Source organism: Tachysurus vachellii, chromosome 12, assembly GCF_030014155.1.
Source record: "Tachysurus vachellii isolate PV-2020 chromosome 12, HZAU_Pvac_v1, whole genome shotgun sequence".
Lineage (NCBI taxonomy): Eukaryota > Metazoa > Chordata > Actinopteri > Siluriformes > Bagridae > Tachysurus > Tachysurus vachellii.
In genome coordinates this window covers 9950721-9962267 of record NC_083471.1, presented here as the reverse complement: position 1 = coordinate 9962267, position 11547 = coordinate 9950721, and the positions used below count along the sequence as shown (strand labels likewise).

General features: G+C 40.6%; 1 protein-coding gene across 3 annotated transcripts; it reads left to right on the top strand.

Annotated features, from left to right (window-relative positions):
- Window positions 1–1068: 1068 nt before the first annotated feature.
- LOC132855217 (BOLA class I histocompatibility antigen, alpha chain BL3-7-like) lies at window positions 1069–11207 on the top strand. 3 transcript variants are annotated; one of them, XM_060884018.1, is made up of 7 exons: window positions 1069–1300; window positions 1590–1856; window positions 4148–4423; window positions 9462–9758; window positions 9851–9949; window positions 10099–10175; window positions 10319–11207. In XM_060884018.1, exons 1-6 carry the CDS (start codon window positions 1231–1233, stop codon window positions 10146–10148), a joined length of 1059 nt encoding a protein of 352 aa, XP_060740001.1. In that variant the 5' UTR covers window positions 1069–1230; the 3' UTR covers window positions 10149–10175; window positions 10319–11207. The 3 variants fall into 3 exon arrangements, with proteins under 3 accessions (XP_060740001.1, XP_060740000.1, XP_060739999.1); XM_060884017.1 differs by having other exon boundaries at window positions 10099–10183; XM_060884016.1 differs by lacking the exon at window positions 10319–11207 and having other exon boundaries at window positions 9851–10181.
- The last annotated feature ends 340 nt before the right edge of the window (window positions 11208–11547 follow it).

Here is an 11547-nt window from a genome sequence, read left to right as displayed (position 1 = left end):
ATTGCTGGCGTCTTGTGTTTCTAATTTACATCATAGCTAATACTTACAGTAGTACTTTTATTAAATGTATTGTAGCTGTATTGTTATTTCAATATGTACTTTTATTTACTTTTATCTTTTTTAGGGTGACTATTACCATCTGTCTAGGGACTACAGATGAAAAATAGCCATCTGGCTAACTCTGGCATATTGACAGAAATGTTTATTAATATGCATTGTCCCTGTAATAAATAAATAAACAAACACTGCATGTCGTACTTTGTATGTATGTGTATGTGACAAATAAAATTTGATTTGATTGATAATAATAATAATAATAATAATAATAATAATAATAATAATAATAATAATAACAACTAGAACGTACATTTCCTGAAGAAAATGTGAATGGTGCTTACACGTGGCAAGTTCCCCTCATCGGGCTGAGTGTTTTGATATACGACATGTCCATGTTGTGCTAACTTTTTGATTTCGCTTATTTTGGGGACGGGGCTACACGTGACATCTCGTGAATACCCGGTGGGGTGCCAATACTTTTGGACAAACGTTGCTACTGAAATAAAACTTTGTTCGGAGTAATGTCCTAAGGAACCTGTCCGAGTTCGGTGTAAATCGCACGAAAACTTGCCGAGTTATAAACCTCCAAAATTTATAATGGCCAATTTGAGCTTCCGTACCAGGAATTCTGGAATTTTGATCACTTAGAAAAGTCCTACTGTAGCACACCTCTCCTCAATGAGCCGGTCAATTTGACACCTCATTCATGGGTCTAGGACAAAAGCTGCGGGACAAGTTACGCGTTATGTTGCGGAGTTTTGTCCGGCACAATAACAAGAATGTTGCTTTGCAAGCACCATTAATAATGCATATTTCATGAAAAGAATAATGTATTTTTTTACTTTAAAAAAGGTTCAAATATAAAAAGTGATCAACTCTTTCCTTCATCTCCTGCTTTTACTTTCAGAATAATCCTGCACTCTTCACATCTCCTCAGAAATTGGTGACGCGACTGAGTCCTGAATTCTGATTGGTCGGCACTCTGAGTTCTGATTGGTCAGAACGGTGGTCTTCCCCTGACAGAAGAAACAGCAGGATCAGTGACTCTCTATTATACAGTTAAATAGAAGTAAACAGGATTAAAATGAGTTAAACAGAGTTACAGTGATGCTAAAGTTATAAATCCACTCAGTAAATAATAGATTTACTGTTTTAGTGATCAGACAATGAGAGATGTCGCTCTGGAGCACAGTGATGAAGACTCTGATCTTCTTCACATTTTCTCTTCATCTTTCATCAGCAGGTGAGTTCTGTAATGTTTACTGTCTTTACTACATTTATTTACTCTCTAATACAGTTTAACAATAAAGCTGTGATAAGGGCAAATCTGACAAAGTTACACATAAATAATACAGTTAATAAATAAATAAATCTCTCACCAAGTAAAACAGAAATGCACACATTATTATTATTATTATTATTATTATTATTATTATTATTATTATTATTATTATGTGTTTGATCTTTACAGTATTTCCAGTGTGTGTTGAGTTAGTGATGTAATGTTAATGTGTGTTTTTACACTTTTACAGTCACACACTCGCTGCAGTATTTCTACACTGCAGTTACACCTGGAATAAATTTCCCAGAATTCAGCACTGTTGGTCAGGTGGATGGACAGCAGTTCAGCTACTATGACAGTAACATCAGGAGGAAGATCCCAAAGACAGAGTGGATACAGAAGGTGACTGCTGATGATCCTGATTACTGGAACAGAAACACACAGCGTTGTCAGGTTGATCAGAAGAACTTCAAAGTCAATGTGGCTACAGGAATGCAGCGCTTTAATCAGACTACAGGTAAACACACACACACACACACAGTAGAGTCTGCAGCTTATACGTGTGTGTGTGTCTGTGTGTGTGTGTGTGTGTGTGCAGGACAGCTAGTTAATGTTTGGTGAACTGTTTTGCTTTGTAGGTAAGAAGTTTGTCAGCTCCACTAGCCTGCTGTTAGTAATTAGTAGTTAATTCTTTTTATTGCCCAGTTAAACTAGTAGTTAATTGTACTAAGCAGTTAAACTAGTAGTTAATTGTACTAAGCAGTTAAACTAGTAGTTCATTGTACTAAGCAGTTAAACTAGTAGTTAATTGTACTAAGCAGTTAAACTAGTAGTTAATTGTACTAACCAGTTAAACTAGTAGTTAATTGTACTAAACAGCTAGTTTATTGTGAACTATTGTAGAGCTACAGGACATGTGATGAATAAAAGTCAGTAATAAAAAGAGGAGGCAGTAAATAAGATTGTAATTCAGTAGACGGTTGTGTCTGGTGCTGCTCTGTGCTTCATCACGTCACTGAGACTGAAAACACACTGAAGTGAAGGTGGAGCTGTTTACAGCACAGAGCACCGCTTTACAGGACGCTTTACTCCATCACACTACACCGTGGACTCGTCACATCACCCGTGTGTTCATGGGAATGATGTTTGGATCGAAATCTTTAGTCTGTGCTCAGGGGGAAAAGTTTCTGCTTCATCCTGAGCTGTTGTTGATGATCTGCTTCTCCTGCTGTGCTGCACACTGATTGGTCAGATTTACGTATCTCTCCTGTCCAATCAGATGAGCTCATCTCTGTGGGTCAGTAGCTGTACGACGTCTTGTCAGATTTCAGAGGAACGTTTCGTCTGCATGATGGACGTTTCCTAATTTCAGACCCTGCCATGTTGAGCAGTGTGCAGTAAAGCTCTCAGAATTCAGCACTGACCAAAGCCACATCTTCAGTGTACACAATAAATATTTGCGTCCATCTTGTGGGTCAGAAAGTCAGAACGTCTCCGTCCCGCTTCAGCTTCGATCCAAAAACAGCTGATTGATGAATCTTCACTCCAGTACAGAAAGCTCCAGTCCAGTCCAAAGCCTGATGGAGTTGATGCCACACGCCGAACATCAGTCGCTTTATGTGCCAGAAAACTGAAGTGAACATCAGACGCTTTATTTATCTGTCTTTATGTTTCATTTGTCTGATCAGAATGAAACACATCAGGGTTTGAAATGTAGATCAGATGCATGAGTGCAGAGAAAAACCTGCAGAACTGCTGGAGAAAATATCTTCTGCTGTCGATCTTCTTCGTGGTGTTGTTGTGTGATGTTAGTCATCGTGAGCACTTGAGCACGCTGTCATGCTGCGACTGAACATCAGACTAATGTCAGAAATCTGACGCTGCAGTTACTCAGCCCATGTTTCATTAGTTCAGAGTCTGTCACGCTGCAGAGAGAGAGGTTTATACACCACTACTTTTCACATTCATCCATTTTATACATCATCCAACTGATCAGTTAACTAAAAAATGATTGTTAGAAGGATCGATGAAAGAATTGTTGCCGTGAACGATTGTGTAAAACCAAACGGTTCGAATTTGTGAGCATGCGACTGAAACACTGATGGAACTGATGGATGGTGTAAATAAACCCAGCAGCCGAGTCTGTCGCCTGATTGATGAAAATCATCCTGATGATTTTGGTGAATTTTTGGAGAAACTCTGCTCACGTTCACATCAGTAACAAAGCTAGCAGGCGTCAGTTAGCCAGCGTGTCTGTGCTAATCTCTCTCTGAAGGTCAGGACGTGTCCCAGCCAGATGTTGTGAGAGCTTTGAGGAGGTTCTGTGGATTCCTCTGTTCCTCAGCAGTAGTGAAACTCACACTTCAGTCTTCAGCTGATCTTCACAGGAAGCTGCAGGAGAAACAGGAAACCAGGTGGATTCTCCTTCCTGAAGACCGTAGTGTCTTCTACTGTGTGCTGTGTTAGCGTCACTGCGCTCTCCTGATTAGCGTGTGTGAGTGACGTGACGTGACGTCATCGTACTGAAATAAATGAATCACACAACCGAACACGTTGATCAGTGTTTCAGAACTGAGAAAGTCACAGCGTTTAGATGCAGTGTGTAACTTTAATCAGCGCTACACATGACATTACTGCAGCTACACGTCGTGTTCAGGGTTAAACACTGGATTTATTCCTCACTGTAATACTTTAACTTCACATCACTTCACTAACTACACTTTCTGCCTTTAAAGAGAAACACAACAACTAACTGTGTGTGTGTGTGTGTGTGTGTGTGTGTGTGTGTGTGTGTGTGTGTGTGTGCAGGAGTTCACACAGTGCAGATGATGTACGGCTGTGAGCTGGATGATGACGGGACTGTTAGAGGATACAATCAGCTCAGTTATGATGGAGAAGATTTCCTCAGTCTGGATCTGAACACTCTCACATGGACTGCAGCTAAACCACAAGCTGTGATCACCAAGAACAAGTTGGATAATCATCCTGGTATGACTGTGAATCATAAGAACTACCTGGAGAATGAGTGCATCGAGTGGTTAAAGAAGCATGTGTCTTACGGCAGAGAGACTCTGGAGAGGAAAGGTAAAGTGTGTGATCTGTTACTGTAACACACACACACACACACACACACACACACACACACACACACACACACACACACACACACACACACACACACACACACACACACACACTCTCTATCTGGCGCCTCTCAAGTGGCAGCATGTTGCAGCAGCTCCTGTTAAGTTTGTACTCTTTTTATTTATTTTATAGTGTCCAGGCACTTTGTGTAAACTGCACAATGGACATCAACAAAGTCACAGTTTGCTCTGCTTTTTCTGCTTTTTTGGACTTTGTGTACAGTCGCGTCTATAAACTTTGTTTACAGCCGCGGTCCTATTGTTTACACCAGGGATCAGCTGTTGGCATTCCGCAACACAGTGATTCTACTACAGGAAAAACCAGACATTCCCCACGAGCTAAAAAGGAGACGACGGGGGAACAGTGCTGGAGCTCTGTGTCGGATTAAAAGGAGACGTTACAGACCAACTCTCCAGTCCATCGTTATGGGAAATGTGAGATCTTTACCCAACAAGGTGGACAAGCTAGCGGCTCTTACCCAGCATCAGAGGAAATTCCAGGTGTGTAGCATCATGCTGTTCACAGAGTCATGGCTCACTAAGCTAACACCGGATACGACCGTGGCTTCAGACAGAACGATAAGATAAGCGGTAAGAGAAAGGGAGGAGGACTGGCAGTTTTTGTGAATAATAGATGGTGTAAATCTGGTCACCTCACTATTAAAGAACAGATCTGCTGTAAGGACTTTGAGCTGTTAGCCGTTAGCATGAGGCCGTACTATCTGACCAAAGATGGTATATCTCATCAAAAAAGATAGTATATCTCATCAAAACCAGATGAAATAGCTAAAGTGTCCAAATTTACTCAATGCTTTAGAGAGATAAAAGACTGGATGAGCTGCAGTTTTCTGTTGTTAAACTCTGATAAGACAGAAATACTACTTATAGGTCCAAAAACCAGTACACAGAAACTCTCACAATTTAATTTCCATTTAGAGTAATGTAATGTTACTGTTACTACCTGGGTGTTATATTAGACAGCAACCTGTCTTTTGAAAATCATATCGCCCATACCACAAAAACAACCTTCTTCCACCTTAGAAATATTGCCAAGCTGAGAAACATCCTGTCTGTATCCGATGCTGAGAAGCTAGTTCATGCATTCCTGACCTCTAGACTGGACTATTGTAATGCATTACTAGGTGGTTGTCCTGCATCTTCAGTAAATCGGCTACAGTTAGACTAAAATGCAGCTGCCAGAGTTCTTACCAGGACAAGAAAATATGATCATATAACCCCAATTTTATCATCTCTATACTGGCTACCTGTTCAGTTTAGAATTGATTACAAACTGCTGCTACTTACATACAAGGCTCTTAATGGTTTAGCTCATGTATCTAACTAGTCTTCTAACACGTTACAGTCCTTCGAGCTATCTCAGATCACAAAACTTACAGTAGGACTTATGGTAGTTCCCAGAATATCTAAGTCCACTAAAGGTGGTAGAGCGTTTTCTTATTTACTGTAGCTCCCAAACTCTGGAATAGTCTTCCTGATAGTGTTCGGGGCTCAGACACACTTTCCCAGTTCAAATGTAGATTAAAAACTCATCTCTTTAGTCAGGCGTACACATAATACATCCCATAATATTGTGCACTATTACATCAGACTTGCACATTTTTTATGAACACCAGATATGTTAATCCCTCTCCACTGCTTCGCTCTTTCTACCCATCCCGAGACATCCAGACATTGTACCAGCTCCTATCGTCTTCCAAGCGATGAAGATTTTGGACCTCCACTGAGATGTGGCTGACTCTGTGAGTCCTGAGACTACTGACTCTGTGATACTAAGAGGAGATCTGAACTGAACTCCACGTAATCCTTACACCAATACAACATTTGTTTGACTGTATATTTATAATCACACCCTCCAGTGTCACCCATATGAGGATGGGTTCCCCTTTGAGTCTGGTTCCTCTCAAGGTTTCTTCCTTTACCAATTTAAGGGAGTTTTTCCTTGCCACTGCTGCCTGAGCCACCTCAGACATGCTCATTAGGGAAAAAATACATATACATACATACATACATACATACATACATACATACATACATACATACACACTGTGAACTATACATATCTTGAATTTTTATTATATTAATTCTTTATATTACTCCTTATGTTTATCTTCTGTTCTATGTCTATGTTCTGTAAAGCCGCTTTGAGACAATGTCCATTGTAAAAAGCGCTATACAAATAAACTTGAATTGAAAACTTGAATTGAATTGAATTGAATTGACCAGGGAATTCTCGCATGTTATAGCAATAGCTGCGTATATTCCCCCCCTCTGCTGATGGTGAATCGGCATGTGATATCCTGCATTCTGTTGTTAACAGACTGTTAACACAGAGCCCAAACGCCCTTCTCATTATCTCTGGAGATTTCAATCATGCCCCTTCATCCTCCACTCTGCCCACGTTCACCCAGTATGTTTCATGCCACACTAGAGACAATAAAACATTGAATTTATTTTATGCAAACTCAAAGGAGGTTTACACTTCAGCTCCCCTTCCCCCCTTTGGGAAGATTGGATCACAACCTGGTTTATCTCCAACCTGTGTACAAACCCCTTGTGTGCAGGCAACCAGCTGCCTCCTGCACAGTGAGGAAATGGTCTGATGAGACCAGTGAGGCTCTGAAGGACTGTTTTGAAACAACTATGTGGAAGAAATTGTGTAATCCCCATGGGGAGGATATTGACAATCTAACAGACTGTATTACGGACTATATCAACTTCTGTGTGGAGAATACTGTACCAGGACTGTACAGTGTTTTTCCAACAACAAACCATGGATCAACCCTCATATAAAAACTCTTCTTAAAGAGAAGAAGAGGTTTTTAAATCGGGAAACAAGGAAGAGCTGAAAACTGTCCAAAGAGAACTGAGAAAGAAGATCAGGGAAGGAAAAGCATGCTACAGGAGGAAGATGGAGGATCAGCTGCAGCAGAACAATGTCAGTGGTGTGTGGAAAGGGCTCAAAACCTCAGGAAGATCAAAGCGAGGAAGGCTGCGGGACCAGACAGCATCAGCTCCAGGCTCCTTAAGACCTGTGCAGACCAGCTGTGTGGCATACTGCTGTACATGTTTGACCTGGGCCTGAAGCTGGGGAAGGTGCCACAGCTATGGAAAACATCCTGTTGATGCCTATACCAACGACGTCATGCCCAAAAGACCTTGGGTACTACCGACCAGTAGCAGTGACCTCGCATCTTATGAAGACTTTTTAGAGGCTGGTGCTAACTCATCTGCGACCTCTGCTGAGCCCATCAATGGATCCACTTCAGTTTGCCTACCAACCTGGCATTGGAGTGGAAGACGCTGTCATCTTCCTCCTGAATCGGGCTATTTCGCACCTGGAAAAGGCTGGGAGCACAGTGAGAGTCATGTTTTTTGAGTGCTTTTAACACCATCCAACCTGTGCTCCTAAGGGATAAGATGGTGTACATGGGAGTGGACCATCATCTGTGTGCTTGGATATTGGACTACCTCACAGACTGACCACAGTGCATGAGGACCCGTGGCTGTGAGTCTGACATGGTTCTCTGCAACACTGGAGCCCCTCAGGGAACGGCTCTAGCCTCTTCCTCTTCACCATCTACACTGCAGACTTCATGTTCAGCTCAGCAACCTGTCACCTACAGAAGTTCTCTGATGACTCTGCCATCATCGGTCTGAACATGGATGATGATGACAGGGAGTACAGAGGACTGATCCAGAACTTTGTGGACTGGTGGAAATGGAGCTGCCTCCAGTTAAATGTGGGGAAAACTGAACTGGTCGTGAATTTCCGTAGGCACAAACAAAATTCATTACCAACAGTGAACATTCAGGGAAAGGACATCATGAGAATGGACTCTTACAAAAACCTGGGTGTTCATCTGAACAGCAAACTGGACTGGACAGAAAACACTGAGGCAATTTACAAGAATGGGCAAAGCAGACTCTTTCTGCTGAAGAGACTAAGGTCTTTTGGATTGCAGGGAGAGCTACTAAAGACCTTTTTTGACTCTGTGGTGGCCTCAGCCATATTCTATGGTGTAGTATGCTGGTGCAGCAGCATTTCTACTGCAGAAAGGAAGAGACTGGACAAGCTGATCAGGAAGGCCAGCTCAGTCCGGGGATTCCTCTGGACACTGTACAGGAGGTGGGAGAAAGGAGGATGGTAGCAAAACTATCATCATTGCTGGAAAACGACTCTCACCCCCTGTATGAAATGGTTTCATCTCTGAGCAGCTCCTTCATTGACAGACTGTTACATCCTAAGTGTCTGAAGGAGCGATACAGAAGGTCTTTTCTCCCTGCTGCTATTAGACTTTACAATCAAAACTGCTCCCAGTGAACCAGTCACCATAATACACACTGTTATTACTGTTTAACTGCAATGACAAACAATAACAAAGTATTTTAAACATGTGCAATAACAGACATTTTTAAAAATGTGCAATATTACCTATGTGCAATATGTCTTCAGTGTAACCACTATTTTTATACATTTTGTTTTTGTATATACTGTATACTATGCTATATTATGTATATATATATATATATATATATATATATATATATATATATATATATGTGTATATATATACACATATACACCTGTATATATATTCTTTTTATAAATTTTTTTGCTTCTGTAACAGAGAAATTTCCCCATTGTGGGACGAATAAACATATATCTTATCTTATCTTATTTTACATACACACACTTCTCCTGTATTGTGTTTATTTAAATCTCTAAATAAAAATGAGTTGATTCTTTAAAAGCTGTACATTAAAAGTGTAAATCTATTTTTCTTTCCAACTCGAAACTCTTTCACATTTTTGCAGATAGAAAATCTTGATCACATGACCAATAACTCTGAACTGCACTGAGGGGGGAAATGAGGTGACGTTCTTCAGATAGTTCAGTGTGTAAAGTGAAAAGAGAAAAGAGAGAGGCGTTTAATATTTCTGTCTCTGTGTCTCTGCAGTTCATCCTACAGCATCACTGTTCCAGGAAGAAGCCTCTTCTCCAGAGGTGGTGTGTCACGCTACAGGTTTCTTCCCCAAAGCAGTGATGATCTTCTGGAGGAAGGACGGAGAGGACGTGCATGAGGACGTAGATCTCAGAGAGACGTTACCCAACCAGGATGGAAGCTTCCAGACGAGAAGCATTCTGAAAGTCCCAGCTGAGGAGCTGCAGAAACACAACTACACCTGTGTGATTCAGCACAGCAGCTTGGACAAGGAGTTAGTGCTGAATGTGAGCGAGCGACAGATCCTGAAAGGTCAGAAACACTTTCCTCTAAAACTACAGATTTACAGTGAAATCTGATTTCCTGCTGCAGCAGATAATAAAGACTCTGTGCTGATTTAACAGGTGGAGGATCGATGGCTATCATCATTGGTGTAGTCGTGGCTCTCATTGTTCTCGTTGTTGTTGTTGCTGGAATTATGGTCTGGAAGAAGAAGAACTCTGGTGAGAGGAGGAAGGAGGCAGATGTGAAGTTTTCAGAGAACAGATTTACACTTTCTAATTCTTGAAGGAGATTTGATGAAGATTTTACTTGTTTTTAATCTGAACTGATAAACTGATAAATAAATGTCTGTCCATCATCTGTGTTTCAGGCTTCAAACGTGCTCCAGCCTCTGAAGAGTCTTCCTCCACCAACTCTTAAAGCGTGACTGTGTGTCTTCCTGCTGAAGTGAGAGAGTAAGACATGATGATGTTTACAGTGTCATATGGAAGAAAAATCTGTGTGTGGACTGAAACTCCAGCAGAAAAGACTGAGCTCACATTAAATCTCAGCTCAGGGCTGATCCTGTTTCTTTCTCTCTGTTTTTCTAGGAGACACCAGGAGATGGAGATGAGGACCACACACACACACACACACACACATTATTCAGTGGGTATCGGGGTATGGTTTATTTTCTTGTAAATCTCTTGTTCTTGATGTAAAATGGGATTTTTCTGATTGTTATAGTTTTATTTTTATTCTCTGTGTAGTTTTCATTCTTCATTTGTGATTTTACACACACACACACACACACACACACACACAGATCTACTCAGGCTTCAGTCTTTAATAGTGTTTAAAACAGGAGTGTGTATCAGTTTGTGTATCAGTTTGTTTATTCTGTACGTTTCTCAGCTGATTTCCTGTAGAACTGAATCAGGTTCAGATCGTCAGCACACGAGAGCTTTGAGTTCCGTCTTTTCCCTCTGACTCCAGTGAGATTTTCCTCAGCAGCTGTTTGTGTAGCTGATGGATTTGTGCGTCTCAGACAGAAACTGGGTTCTTCAGATGTGATGAGTGTTGAACAGATTGGACTAAAGTGTAAAAGAACAGGAGTGAAGACAGCAGAAACCTCACTGAGGTCTTTATTTATTACTGAACTCCATTTAAAACTAAAACAATCCATTCAACACCTTTTCACATCTGAATGACCTGTTTAACAAATCTGCGTGTTTATTAGCTTCAGTCCCATCAGTAATTATAACACATCATACTGTGTGTGTTTCCAGACCTTTAAACACACAAACACACAGCACTGACTCACAATCAGTTATCAACCTTCATTTGTTCTGTTTTAAAGGGATTAGTCTGTAATAAAGACACATTTACTGGTTTGTGTTTCTTCTGTTTAAATTTTAGCTTAAGATTCATTTTAACATGCTAAAGATAAGAGCATACAAACTGTTATAATAATGCTGAAATAAATAACGGTAACGTCCATGCTTCTGTGTGTGTGTGTTTATTATAATGAAAGTAGAATGACATAAAAATGTAAATGACAGAATGTGATCTTAGAAAAGAAATGGAGATGGAGTTACAGCTTTTGAGTTAAAATCTACGTCCCTGGGTATTTTAATTTATGATTATTATGATTAATTACTTTTAAGAGTTTATGTAATATCACACTTGCATTTAGTTAAACATGTCACTGTGCTGTATCCATACTGCATTTCTACTCTGATAAAGACAGACAGACGACTAGAGTGTAGAATGTTACATACTGTAACTGTACAAGTCCTGCACTTTTCACACGGTCCCTTAATGAAGGTCCCTCATTTCT